The following is a 13,379-nucleotide window of genomic DNA, read 5'->3' as shown; positions in this document are numbered from 1 at the left end:
CTGAGGCTGGGTGCTACAAAGGACTCGCATGGGATGAGGCCGTTGGGATTAGATTGGCGGGGCTGGGAAAGGTTCTGCCAAAGATACAGGCATAGAAAAGCTGGACCAGGAAGATGGTGCCAGCAGGTCGTAACTCAGGGATGGGTTCTTTGAATCAACAGTGACCAGCCCTGGTGGGGAGGAGTGCGAGGAAGCTTGTGCCCAGGCCCTTGGCTCCCCCCACTTCAGTCTCTCTTGGGCTGGGAAGGGACCTGACCCCAACGGGTGGAAGCAGAAACACAGGAAACCTAGAAGCCTGTGATAACGGACCAAGCCTGGGTCCTGCAAGAGGTTTGGAGATCAAGGTTCTCAGCCGGTGGGCCCTGGCCTGAGGTTGCCCCTGGATCAAGGCATGTGAGGTCTGCTAAAGGCATGGCAAGTAGAACCCTGGCCCTGTGTGAGGTGAGGCTTGGTTGCCAGGTGACTGTCCGTGGCAGCCCCCTGCCGTCAGAAGGACTCTGCCTGCTGTTGCTTACCCCTCAGCTGCGGCAACTCTGGCACCGCTCCTTCCCTTGCTACCATGTCGCGGCAACTCAACATGGATACGCTGCGGCAGAACTTCTGGAAGGAGGAATATCTGCGGGAGAAGATGTTGCGCTGTGAATGGCATCGCAAGTATGGGTCGATGGTGAAGGCCAAGCAGAAGGCTAAGGCTGCAGCGCGCCTGCCCCTCAAACTGCCCACACTGCACCCCAAAGCCCCACTCTTATCCCCACCTGCCCCCAAAGCAGTGCCTACCAAGGCCCCCAGCCCTGCCCCGGAGACTCCTATTCAGTCAGACATGTACCCGGTCCCACCTGCCACCCGGGCCCTGCTGTATGAAGGCATCTCCCATGACTTCCAGGGGCGCTACCGCTACCTCAGCACCCGAAAACTGGATATGCCAGAGATGCGCTACGTCTTCCCCATCACCACCAGCTTCACATATGGCTGGCAGCTGGGTGAGCCCCAACCTCTCAGAAATTATTCACCTCACCAACACGGAGCCCCTGCCCTGAGCCAGGCCATGCTGTCAGCACTAGGCACACAAGACACGGATGGGGGTGTCCATTCCAGTGGGGGGGCCAGGCCGTAAACATAAGAGAAAGGACCCGTCTGAGAAGGACAAGTTCCATGATGAGACTAGGGAGTGATGGGGGAGGTGGGCAAGGGACGTGTGAGGCTTTAGATTGGGCTGTCAGGAAAGGCCTCTCTGAGGACCCAACAGTTGGAAGCTAACAGGAGTTTGGATTTTATTCCCAGCGGGAGAAGCAGCCGTGGAGGGTTGTAAGTGGGTGAATGGTACCGCTAGGGTACTATTCCGCAAGTAACGGCTTCTTCCAGAAAGAGCTCTGGCAGCTGAGGTCTGCATCTATGTTGAGTCATCCTGGCGGGAGAGGACGATGGCTTGGGCTCGGGTGATTAGCAGTAGAGCCGAGGGAGATTCAGGCTACATTTTGGAGGAGAAATCAATGAAGCCTACTGATGAAGTGAATGACAGAAGGGGAAAGAAGGCCGTGGCGAAGCCCGGGCGTTTGGCTCAAGCACCCGGACAAGGAAGATGGAGAGGAGCGGGACTGGAGGGTGTGTGAAGACAGGTCAGCCCCGGCCATGCTGGGGGAGCCAGCGAGGTGGCTGTGTATGGAGGTCCCCCTCCGGAGTGAGGTCCGAGCTGAAGATGCAGATTTGGGGGTCATCAGAATGTAGGTGCTATTTAAAGCCTGAGGTTGGGTGAACTCACCCAGGGAGCTCCAGATGCTGGAATCTGACAGGAGAGGCAGGGGGCACAGAGAGGGGTAGGGAGATGGTGTTGGTGGGAAGGCTCTCCATCTGGACCGAGTCTGCTTTTTCTGCGAGGCTGAGAGTCGAGGTCATCCTCTGGGAGGAGAGGGGGGAGGCCGTGGTAGTTGGAGGTGCAGAGTTTAACGGCCTAGGAAAGGGAACATGCCTGGGAGTATTGCGGGACTGCTGGGTGATGCTGTGTCCCTTGCTCTTTGTGGTCATGAATTGCAAACGAGGCTGCTCAGTCATGGGTTTTTCTCCCCACGCTTGAGTGCCTGGGCGGAAAAGGTGGATGGTTGGGGATAAACACAGTTGACGTTTTGCCTAAAAATTTCCCCCACTTTCCCCAGGGGCCTAAAGGAAAGGGAAAAAGAGGAATTTTCCCACAAAAGCAGGAAGCAAGTCCCAGGAGAACAGGAGGTAGAAGGAAGCCCTCTCTCTCCCAGAGACGTCTAGCTCTGTCTGTCCCTGTGACAAGCAGTGCTGGGTGTCCCACCACCTGGTCTGTGGAGGAGCCTGAGGCGGGGGAAACAATGGTACATGGCAGACTGACCAGTTCTGCCCTCACTGCTGGTCTGGACCCCCAGCCGGTGTTCCTCAGAAGCACCTTTTATTCCTTCACGCTTCCAAAGTGGGTACAATACAGGCAGATTCCCAGGGCTCTGTAGGCTGGGCTCCCATGCTCCGCAAGTTCCCTTTCCCAGGGCCCATTCCTGGCTTCTGACATCTTTTCGCAGGCCCCCCAGTGAAGCAAGAACTGGTCTCCTGTAAGATGTGCCGCATTGAATCGTTCTTCCGAAAGAATGGGGCCTTCTTGCTGCTTGACCCTCAGGACCTGGCTCTCTGACATTGGCCAGCCAGTGGACTCAGGGGAGGGAAGAAGAAATAACACGCCTCCTGGTGGCGCTGAAGCTGCTGCGTGTGTCTGTGTGTCCGGCCTCCCAGGGCCCGAGGTAAAGTTCTGGGCCTTTCTTGGAACTACCTCTGTTCTGCGCTTGCTGGCCTGCGGGTTGCCAGCTTGCTTTTCCTTAATCCTCGTCTCTGTAATCGTGCCTTTGAGGATTCAGCAAGGACTGGAGGGGGCCGGGAAGGGTGAGCGCGCCTCTCCAGCCGAAGGCTCCTCAGCGCCGGCGGGCCACAGTAGCTGCTGGAAGTTCTGGGTGTTCCTGGGAGGGAGTGGCCTGTCATCCCAGAGGCCAGGGAGAGGGCGCCACTACCGCCCCATCAGCCTCCCCGCCCCCGCCTCACCTGGCCCCGAGGGCCCGCAGCCGCCCGGTCCTCTCCCGGAGCCCTCGCTGCAGCTGCTCCCGCAGGGCGCGCCGCCGCCCCGCCGCGTCCTCCTGGGGCGGGCGCAGCGCTGAGGCCCCGGCCGCCCACCCCGCGGGCCGGAGGGAGCCGGCAGGGGGCAGCACCCGGGCAGACGCGCCCCCCCGCCCTCTTTCGGCGTCCGCGCCGCTGCGCGGGGCTCGCGCTCGTAAGGGACCCGGGAGGTGCCCCGCCCCCGCCCGGGCAGGATCGCCGCCGCCCCGCCGCCTTCTCCCGGGAGGCTTGCCTGTGGCGGGAGCTGGGCCGGGCCGGGTGGGGGCCCCAGAGGGTGCACCCGGCAGTGGCGGTTCCTGGCGAGGCGGAGGCGTTCCAAGACCTGGGGGAGGCGGCGGTCAGCGGCCGGCCGGCCCTCGTGCCCCTCGTGCCCCCCGTGCCCCCGGCCCGGCCCGGCGCGGCGCGGCGCGGGTGCGCACCCGGAGCCGCTGCTGCTCGCGGTCCTGCCGCCGCCGGCGCCTGGCCGCGCGGTGCAGCTCCAGCAGCCGCTGCAGAGCCGTCTCCTGCTGCGCCGCGCTCACGCCCGCCGACGCCTGCTCCCCGCCCGGGAGCCCGGGCCACGCGGCCTTTGGGGCCTCGGGGGCCTCGGCGCCGCCCCTCCGCCCCCCGACGGTGCCCGGGAGCCTAGCGGAGCCGCAGGGCACCTGCTCCGCCGGGCCCGGGCTTCCTTCCGGGTCCTGAAGCCCGTGCGGCTCACGCACCAGCCCCGGGCGCCCCGGGAGAGCGGCGGGCTGCTCCCGCTGCCCCGAGCGCCCAGTGCCTGGGGCTGCTAGCGGCTCGGCCCCTGGGCCTGGGAGCGGCGGCCCGGCCGGGAGCCTCGGGCGTGGAAGGGGAGGCCGCGCCCCCTGCCGGGCGGCCCTCTGCTCTCCTGCGGCCGGTGCGGACGCCCGGCTCTGGCCTTCAGTTTCGTCCTGTGGCAGCTGGGTGGTCCTTTCCCCGGAGCCAGGGCTCTCTCTTCCCCCAGGCTGCGGCATCTGTTCTCCCAGGGGCCTGCAGAAATCCCCAGAAATCCCCAGGGAGCCGCCTTCCGCCGGGGGCTGTGTAGGCGCCTCTCCCTGAGGCACCTCCCAGGCTTGTGAGAGGCAGCCGGGGGAAGTTTGAGGGCTCTTCCCTTCCCGGCCCTGAGGAGTCTCCTTCCTCGGCTCCCGGAGGACCTCTTTTCTCTGCCCCTCAGGGCTGTTTCCTCTTTGACGTTGAGGAGACTCTCTCCTCTCACCCTCGGGAGCCTGCCCCCTGGGATCCACAGAGACTTCCTCCCTCAGAGCCTGAGTAGCCTCCCCCCTCTGGCCCTGCTGTATCTTCTCTGTGGGTCTCTTAGGAACTTCCTTGCTCTCCCCCCTGCGGACCTCCCCCCTCTGAACCCCGGGGCGCTCTTTCTGCTCTTGAGGAGCCTCCTCTCTCTGCCTCTGAGGAATCCCTAGCCTCAGCAGTTTCTGAAGTTCTGCTCTCTCCTGGCCCAGGCTCCAGCTCAGCCCCTCGGGGGGATCGTGGGGTTCTGACAGGCCCTGGGAGGGCAGGCCTGAGGGCCTCGGGGCTCCCTGAGCGAGCTTCCTCCCCCATAGGCTAGTGGATGGCCTCTGGGTTGTAGGTGCTGCTTGTCTCCTCTCTTCCCTCTGGGCCAAGTCCTGGGAAGGAAGAGCATTTGGGCCCAGGCTTGTGAGGGAATCCCCACGCCAGGGCCACTTTCCCCAAGGGACCCTGGGGACCTCAGTGGCTGTCCCAGTGGACCTCATTTCCATTACAGCCCTTGCCCGATTCCTGAACCCGGTAGGCCTACTTTATGTAGTGTAAAAGGTGCTTCAGTGAGGGTCCCTTCGTCCCCCTGGCTATAGGAGGTGACATCACCTCCCGCTAGGAGCCTCCTCCCCGGCAGACCCCACCCCTGCTATCCCCAATCTGAGAGGGCCTTTGCCCAGAACACTTTGACTCTTTCACCTTGAACTCAGAGCCTCCTAGATCCCCAAAGCTACTGCCGGTGGTGGGGTTCAGCTCTTGTAAGCAACCTGAGGGAGAAAGACCAATGTCAGGAACCCTCGCTCATGTCCCAACCCCTCACACACATTCCACCTGAATTAGAAGCAAGAAGCCTAGGGAGTCCCCAGCACATAAGTGGAAGGGGACACCCCGAGGACTGATGTTTGACCTTCAAGGCTGTCACAGTTCGTCAGTCCACCTTTATTCAGACCACTTGCCATGTGCCGACCACACCTTCCTCATCCTCCCAGCCAAGGCAGAGGACTTCAGAGGAAGCTGCACAGCCTCGTCCTCAAAACCACCAGGGGATGCCTGGGGGCAGGAAGGGTCTATTGGCCAACCTTGTCAGTCCCTTATAAGGACACCCCACTTCCTCCTGGTGGACCCATCTAGGCCCGTAAAGAAACCCATCGTATGCACCTTATTTTACTGTTACTAAGAAAAATCCTCCTTAGGTCTTTCTTGGATGCTGACAGTAAAATCAAACGAAACTCAAGAAATGCAATTTTAGGCTGGAGCTTGCCCTAAAAACTGCAAGTTTCATAATTGACAAAAGAAATCTAAAAAAAGAAATGAAATGTCTCTGCTCCCTTGCAGCTGTGGAGGAAGGAGAGTCATTCTGCATCCATAAAACTAGTTAAAAGAACTTGATTTCGTAAGACCCTAAATGGAGAACTTTCACAACAATATCCATCTTTATGTAATGTGGCTGTGTGAATATTCACAACAGTAACCGAAGGGGTATGTTCTTTGTGAAAATGTCTTTTGAACAAAGGAGTCTGATAAGACTCCCAAGCCTTTAGAAATGATTGCCCTGAACAGTGAACATAACATAACCCCCAAGCCCTGTCCCCTCACGATTCTGATCTGTTGTCTTACTGGATAACTTACTTCTCTGGTTATAATGTAACTGATACCTCTGTATTCCCAAGAGATCTTTTACTTGTAAACATTTCTGCCAGTCCGAAAAACAAGCATTGGCTCTTTGCTTTTCTCTCACGTGCATGACGAACAATTGGAGGCTTACGGCTCAACTAGGTTTATTTAACAAATAATTTGAGAGTCTCTTTCATTTAAATTAATAGGCCCAGGGTTCACAGCATCTATCCCATGGAATTCTACTTGCCTGTTTATGATCACACTGTCACTAAGCTGTGATCTCCTCAGTGACAGGGACCAAGTATTGGGGCCAAGTCTGTCTTGTGCTCTGTATGTTCCCAGTGCCCGGCGTGAGGGGGGCAAATAGGTGACAGGTGCTGCTGTTCCAGTCCCTCCTCCCTGGGCCACCGTGCACAGTCATTCCCAGCACTCCCTCCCTGAGCCCTAGTTTAGTTTCAGAATCCTGGACCCAGTGCCTGAGACAGCTGGTACCCAACAGGTGGAACTGGGACATAAAATAAAACCTACTTCTTGTCCCTGGGTGCTCCTTGGTGCCCAAAAAAAGTATGAGATGAAGAATAAGTGAGAAGAGGACTGGAATCCTGGCATTTGGGATGAGGGCTTCCCCCCTCCTCCCGATCTAGTCTGGCCACCCAGCCAGGGTGTCAGCATACCGCATGTGGGCCCTGCAGGCGTAGCAGGGCTCTTCCACCTTGGGTCTCGGTCACTCCTGGCTTCATCCAGATCTGGGGCTGATGATGGGTCTACAGCCTGCCCCCTGCAGGAGTCAAAGGTTGCCTCAGAATCACCTCTTGCAGCCCATGGGCTCTGGAAGGGGGAGGCAGCCTGTCTGCCAGTCTCCCCACCCCAATGCCTGAGCCCAGTCCAGGGTGGCCTCTCCCAGCCCCTGCACGCAGCACCCTGGATCCCAGGAGCTGGAACTTGGGAGTCACCCTTTCCAGGGGCTGTGGGGAACCACATATGGGTACAACTGAGAACCCCAAGAGGAGCCTTGGGCATAAGGAAGAGGTACTAAGCAGGACGGTGGAAGGAGATGGGAAAAAGGTCCAGTGCTTGGCCCTTTTGTGTGGTAGTACAAAATGGACAGAATTTCCTGGAAGAAAGACTCACCCTTCTGGAAGCTGATGGTTCTGGCTCAGAGAGTCCCCAGCCCGGGCCAATGGGCACAGCCTGGAACTCTGGAAAATTAGAAGGTGCCCTAGTCCACAGGGCATCATCCCCCAGTGTGGTGAGCAGCCTTTAAGATGGCCCCCAATCATCCTCCTCCTGGTATCCATGCTCACGTATGACCCTGCTCTCTTCCCCTCCTTGTGAGGAAATGGATCGCTCTTGCCCATTCGAGCCTTCAGATGAGACTGCAGTTCTGGCCAACAATGTCAGCTGGACCCTCCCTTAGCGGTCACCACTCACCCCCTCTTGCTACAGCTGAGGATGCCTCAGCTCTCAGAGAGGGCTGCGAACCTGCCCAAAGTGCCTCGGACGATTGGTGATTGAGACGGGACTGGGAGACACAGTCCCCCTCACCATAGCACACTCCCTCCTAGAGGCGCCAGCCCAGCCACCAGCCCTGGGGGGAGGGGTCCGTGGACCCTGGACATCAGTGCCTCTGCCCTCAGGAGCCATGCCAGGCTTGCTTTCTTCCCATGTTGCAGCCATGCTTAAAGCCTTCGAGGGGCACCTGGGTGGCTCAGTCGTTAAGCGTCTGCCTTCAGCTCAGGGCGTGATCCCGGTGTTATGGGATCGAGCCCCACATCAGGCTCCTCTGCTGGGAACCTGCTTCTTCCTCTCCCACTCCCCCTGCTTGTGTTCCCCTCTCTTGCTGGCTGTCTCTCTCTCTGTCAAATAAATAAATAAAATCTTTTAAAAAAATTCACCAAATAAATAAATAAATAAAAATAAAGCCTTCGAGATGTCCCCATGCCATTGATTTGACCAAGATCGTCATTACTCGTGGAACGGTAACAGCAGCCTGTATGTAATGAGCAGGTCCCGTGCGCCAGGCACCGGGCTAAACCCTTTACAGGGGTGAGTTCACCAGTGCTCCCTTTGAGTAAGATCGATTATCTTCCCCATTTTGCAGTTGAGGGAACAGAGGCTTACGGTCCCCAGCGAGCATCAGAACAGAGACAGAACCCAGGCCCACCTGGGTCCGAAGCCCATACTCCTTCCGCTTCCCTTGCCACCACCGTCACCCCGACGTCACATGGACCTCCCTTGCCTTCAGCCAAGCCCCTGCTCACCCAGGTGGTCAGCTGCTCAGGGCCCCCGCCCGTCCTACCGTGGGGCTGGCCGCGCTGGCTCCATGCACACTGGGCCTGGTCCCTCAGACCGCAGCACTGGGCCCAGGGGGGCCAGAAGAGCCTCAGCCCTGCCCCAGTCAGCAGCTCCAAGTCCCACAGGAGCTACAGAAAGATGGGGTGTCAGGGCATGAAGGGGTGACCACTCTGCCCTCTGCCATGCCCTTCAGCCAGCCCCTACCTGCTCCTGGGCCCGCCGGCTCCGCTCCATCTCCAGCAACACAGCGGGCAGCTCCAGTCCTGAGCGACAGGCCCGACTCTCTTGCACCTGAGGGGATGAGATGGAGTCAGGCCTTGGCCTTGCCCTTCTGTGGCATTGCCCTACCTCCCTCACCTGCCGCAGCGCAGCCTGGAGCTGGCCCAGGCCTGCAGGGCATCCAAAGAGGTGCTGGTAGAGGGCCAGGGCCTGCCTGTGGCTACAGGGGAGCCCTGGGCCCCCAGGTGTGGCTGTCTGCTCCATGGCGAGGGGGAGCCAGACCAGACGCCCCCTCCCTCCTCTCCTCTGCTGCTGGAGCTGGGAGAGGGGAGGACCAGGAATGAAGAGGAGACAAAGGCTCCCCGGCTCAATAATGCAGGTATCTGCTATCTGAGCTAGGACCTGGACCCCAGCCAAGCCTCGGAGAGACTCGGCCTGCCTCTGACCTGGGTTTCTTGGCTGTGGGGGGCAGGACTGTAGGGCGAGGACCGGGGCCACGCTAGCGCTGTGTGCGTATGCTTGTCCGCAAGCCTGAGAGCAAGTGTTTTGTGTGCACGTAGGACGCTGGCAATGCCATTATGAACGCATGACACGTGCCCCAAGCAGGCAGCAGCCCCCAACGCTCACTGACTGTGTGCCAGGACGCAAAATGCTCCACACGTGTGACCCGTCCCTGACGCAAGTCCGTGGGGGCGTGCTAGCATCCTCGGTCCAGTGCTGCAGACAGCAGGCGGCCCTAGGGAGGTCAGCAGCCCCAGCTCATGTGGGGCAGTGTCTCCCTCACCTGGAGGCAAGTGGCCATGATGAACGGGCTGGTGGGGGGCACGAGGAGCCCCCGCAGGCAGGACCAGGGCCAGCACTTCCCAGGTGCCTGCTCCACGCTGCCCACGTGCAAAGTGCTGGCCCCGGGTCACTCTGTTTACTCGTCGCCACACCCGAGATACAGCAGGTGAGGGCATGGTTTGTATTGGTTATGACGAGGGCAGGGACGGGCGCACGAGCTGGTCTGGTGTTCCCACATTCCCACATTCCCTGCTGTCTGGAGCAGCCCCATGGGCCTGCTGCTTCGTAACTGCTCCCCGAGAGCACGGCCGACTCTGCTCCGTGGGCCACAGCGCAAGTGGGCTGAGCGAGCTGTCTTCGGGTCAGCCCCACACTCCCTTCACTCCTGCCGCAAGGTTAGGGAGCTAGCTGTGAGAATGCAGTACCCCCTCATCTTTTACCCAAGGCCCCTACAACACCAAGGTCACAGCCAATAGCAAAAACAGAGTCCTTTTTGCAAAGAGACTCTTCAAAGAAATAGACTTTTTTCCTATTTCCGAACCCATGTTCTTTCCCCTACAAGGAAGTCCCCTGCTCACATGTCCATCCAGAGTTGGCGTGGCTGTGAACGCACACATGGGCCCGTCTGTGTGCCACACATGTTTACCTGGGATTCTGAGGGGGGGTATGTGCGTGTATGTGTGCATGTATGTGTGTGCACGCGTCTATGTGTTCGTATGTGTGCAAGTGTGTGCACGTGTGTGTGTGTGTGCACGTATCCATATTTCATCATGGTCTATTGTGTCTCCTGTTCCCCACCCCAGGCACAGACTCCCTGTCACCAGCTCTTAGAGCGGCCCTGGAGGCGCCTAGCACTTGGTATCCCCCAAGTCAAGGGGAAAGGGAATGCCGTGCAGGGGCTGAGCCCCTTTTCTGTGCTCCTCAGCCGCCACAGGATTCCACATAAACCACAGAGGGACCAACATGGGGACCGTGGGCCATGCTTGCAACATAGTGTGAGCACAGAGCTGTGATAAAGACACCTAGGTGCTCCTTCTGTCCAGTGCAGGGTTTCCCAGGCGACCCCAGGTAGGGCAGGTGGGGGCAGCCCAGGCAGGTGCAAGAAATGAGCAAGATGCAGGGCTCAGCTCCCACGGCTGCCACCTCTCAGGTTCCGGGGACACGGGCCACTGAACCCCATGTTCCAAGCAGCCCATGCCACCATCGCAGCACCAGGAGAAAACACACATACACACAAGTACGCCTGAGGAGAGCCCCAATTTTACTTCTTCTGAGTGAACATGCCGAGGTCTCTGTGCAACACAGGCCCAGGCTCCTGGTGCCTGCGCGGGGCACTCTTTCCATGGCTCTGGCCATGGTGGGAGCCGTTCTCCAAGGGGAGGGTTTGGACCTGATGAGTCCTGGTGTCATCCTGGCTCAGGGTGCCCCGTGGGGCTACTGGCTGGGGCTGGGCAGAGGTCTGGGGGGCCGGTCCCCAGTGAGTTGGACAGGGGGGCAGGCCTCGGGGGAGATACAATGGGCCTCGTGCTCCACCAGGCCCGCGGGGCACTGGCAGCCGGGGACGCAGGGCCTCACACAGTGGGCTGCCAGCTCCCCCAGGGGGACGTGCTGGTTGAAGCAGGTGCGGGGACAGGGTGGGCCACACTCATCGAACACGAAGCCGCGGTCCAGGGGACAGCCCACCACTGCAGGTGGAGTGGAAGGCAAGGTCACGGGGACACCCGGGCGGTGCGGTCCTCCCGCCACCTACCCCACCCAGAGCCGAGCCCTCTGTGCCACCCTCTTCCCCAACTCGCACTGGGCATTGCCCCCTCACCGCAGAGTGTGGGGCCCCGCCAGGCAGGCGTCACCCCTGCCTGGCGGCAGTGACTGGCATAGGCTTCCAGGGCGTCACAGAGGCAGGCATCGGCCAAAGAGCCGGGGCCACAGGCACATAGGTCATACACACAGGCAGCAAAGAAGGGCTCCGGCGGCACCACAGCGTGGCAGCGACTGAACGGGGAGGACTTCAGCACCCCACACCGGGCATTGGCCTCACGCCTGGCTCGGAAACCTGCTGCCCTGCACGGATCCACCTCGCGGCCCTTAGAACATGGCCGGCTAGGTCCCGGCCCTTCTGGGACCTAGGCGGGAAGAGTGACCCTGATATGACAGCATCCACGGGCAGCTGACCTTGGTGTGTTACGTTCTTCAAAACACTTTCCACCAAATATTTTGGTTTAGCTTCAAAAACCTCCCTACAAGAACAGCAAAGGAAGCAACAGCCACTTTCTCCTTGTCCCCATTTTACAGATGGACAAGCCAAGGCCCAGAGCAGGTAAGGGACTTAACCAAGGTCACACGGCCAGTGAACGGCCAGGCAGGGCTTGTGGATTTAGAGGGTGCCTCTTTCAACAGGCCATCCTGCCTCCCCCAGCACCATGACAGGCAAGAAGCCCCCAAATCATCCTGACGCTGCAAAGGCCATTGGTGTCCCCCCGCTCTCCCTATAAGCAGGCTGTTCTAAGACTCCCACTCAACTGTGCCCCCCTCAGCCACCCAGCTCCTGTGCCACTCACCTGCCAGCTATTCCCAAACGCAGCCTCTGTGGGCAGGAGCAACCCCTCAGGGCCCTGCAGATCATCCTGGGCAAAGCCATTGAAGTTCCCGCAGAGCCCACACATCCGGCCCCGGTAGGAGCCAGGCACGCTCACCTCCACCTGAGACTGCCCGTCCCACAGCACCTGTGCAGAGAGGCTGGGACTGGGGAGTGGGGAAAGGTAGGGACCCCATCCTGGCCCCAGGCACTGTCCCTGCTGTAGGGGAGGAGAATGGGTGGATAGAGGCCCCCCACGGAGAGGAGGCGGCTCTGGCCAAAGCCAAGTTGGCCCATGCTGTGTGAGTCCTGGGCGAAGACAAGAGCTGCCCACAGCTCTGGCAGGAGGGGACCTTCTCCCGCTGGCGTCCCTGAGCTGGGCCCCTGGTGAAACGCAAACCCACTTCCAGAGATTCACTTTCTTGTGGGCATTAGGGCCTTACAGAGGATAAAGCACACTTGGTGTCCCGATCCGAAGTGTAGACAAGCCTTATATCATGAATTTACAAACTGTACTTCTTGCCAAAGGCAGGGAGAAGCTTACTCTCTGACATGGGAGTTGGAAGGAATCTCAGAAGCCACCTAGGAGACTTTAGTTGACATCTCTGCAACTATTCCCCCTTTTTACCAATGAGAAAACAGGCCTCGAGGGGGTTGGTACTGGCCTAAGAGTCCCACTGGGTCGGTGGCTGAACCAAGATTAGAAACTAGGCTCAGCACTCCTTTCACTGCACCCAAGGTGTCTGACCATGACTCCTCTCCTCCCCTCGGAATCCGGCAGAACTGTCTCACCTCCCTGGCCTGATCTGGCCCCGGACCTACCGGTATTCCCACTCCCTCTCCAGATACAGACGCCCGAACACGCGCCCTGGCCCTGTAGGCCGCACCTGGAGCCCAGGCTGCGCATGCAGGATCACGGCGCGTCTCTGCAGCTCCACGTACAGCAGGGGCTCCAGCAGGAAGGGCAAGGCCACCGGGCGCCCATCCACCTGGAGGAGGGGGGCAGGAGGAAGGGCGACGTCGGGACTGACGAGTGGGCAGCGAACAGCACGCGACCGACCTTCCCCGGGTCCTCAGCTCTGCTCACCGTGACGGCTCTGTCCTGCAGCAGCCGCACGGCCACGTCTCCGAGCAGCACCGCCACCTCCCGGGTCCAGGCCACACCCCTCCGGCCCCGGTTATCATTGGTCACGTGCACGCTGTGGCGGCAGAGACCCAGGTGCGGAGTCAGCGGGGACAGGTGTAGGGAGTTAGGGAGGAGGCAGAGGGGGCTGCGCACCTAAAGTCCCCTCCGCGGCAGTCCTTGGCCAGCACGTAGCTGCAGCTGCCTTGGAAGTGCAGCAGGCGGCCATCGAAGGTGCGGTAATGAGGGTCTCCGAAGGCCATGCAGGAGGCGGGTCGAGGCAGGCAACGGGGGCAGCAGCTGCCGGGACTCAGGGCGGGGGCCTCGTCCTGGCCTCAGCCCCGGATCCCGTCAGACACATCGCCCTCCCCGCTGTGCCCCCGCAGAGACTCCCGGGGCTGAGAATCGCCC

The 13,379-nt window shown here is 60.2% G+C and overlaps 3 protein-coding genes across 4 annotated transcripts in view; 1 reads left to right on the top strand and 2 right to left on the bottom strand.

The window, feature by feature from the left end:
• The first annotated feature begins 145 nt into the window (after positions 1 to 145).
• SPMIP1 (sperm microtubule inner protein 1) lies at positions 146 to 2,256 on the top strand. Its single transcript, XM_045792687.2, has one exon. It carries the CDS (start codon positions 560 to 562, stop codon positions 1,112 to 1,114), a length of 555 nt encoding a protein of 184 aa, XP_045648643.2. The 5' UTR covers positions 146 to 559; the 3' UTR covers positions 1,115 to 2,256.
• Positions 2,257 to 2,393: 137 nt separating this feature from the next.
• On the bottom strand, positions 2,394 to 7,331 carry LOC123788972 (uncharacterized). The gene is made up of 6 exons (XM_045792682.2): positions 7,105 to 7,331; positions 6,648 to 6,751; positions 5,056 to 5,123; positions 3,540 to 4,745; positions 3,049 to 3,442; positions 2,394 to 2,966 (listed from the first exon to the last, which is right to left on the bottom strand). The coding sequence occupies exons 1-6, from the start codon at positions 7,329 to 7,331 to the stop codon at positions 2,779 to 2,781; spliced, it is 2,187 nt and encodes a 728-aa protein (XP_045648638.1). The 3' UTR covers positions 2,394 to 2,778.
• A 757-nt stretch (positions 7,332 to 8,088) lies between these two features.
• Positions 8,089 to 13,379, bottom strand: part of KCP (kielin cysteine rich BMP regulator) — a 45,708-nt gene continuing 40,417 nt past the window's right edge. The window contains exons 41-46 of one of the 2 annotated variants that reach the window (XM_045792679.2): positions 13,125 to 13,297; positions 12,933 to 13,044; positions 12,733 to 12,834; positions 11,829 to 11,993; positions 8,473 to 8,559; positions 8,089 to 8,396 (exon numbers count right to left, since the gene is read on the bottom strand). In XM_045792679.2, coding sequence (XP_045648635.2) covers positions 8,091 to 8,396; positions 8,473 to 8,559; positions 11,829 to 11,993; positions 12,733 to 12,834; positions 12,933 to 13,044; positions 13,125 to 13,297 — 945 coding nt within the window. In that variant the 3' untranslated portion in view covers positions 8,089 to 8,090. The other variant, XM_045792678.2, reaches the window with a different exon arrangement.

Source organism: Ursus americanus, chromosome 3 (genome assembly GCF_024610735.1).
Source record: "Ursus americanus isolate L20-20 chromosome 3, mUrsAme1.1.p, whole genome shotgun sequence".
NCBI classification, from domain to species: domain Eukaryota; kingdom Metazoa; phylum Chordata; class Mammalia; order Carnivora; family Ursidae; genus Ursus; species Ursus americanus.
This window is presented reverse-complemented; position numbering and strand designations above follow the sequence as displayed.

Bases quoted from the DNA above. Each gene is read 5' to 3' on its own strand.
- SPMIP1 (XM_045792687.2), top strand. From the start codon at position 560: ATGTCGCGGCAACTCAACATGGATACGCTGCGGCAGAACTTCTGGAAG.
- LOC123788972 (XM_045792682.2), bottom strand. From the start codon at position 7,331: ATGGGCAAGAGCGATCCATTTCCTCACAAGGAGGGGAAGAGAGCAGGG. The intron at 6,752-7,104 runs GTGAGTCTTTCT...TGACTCCTGCAG, and splicing joins AACCATCAGCTTCCAGAAGG to GGGGCAGGCTGTAGACCCAT. The intron at 5,124-6,647 runs GTATGCTGACAC...TTTCTCCCTCAG, and splicing joins GCCTGCAGGGCCCACATGCG to GTTGCTTACAAGAGCTGAAC.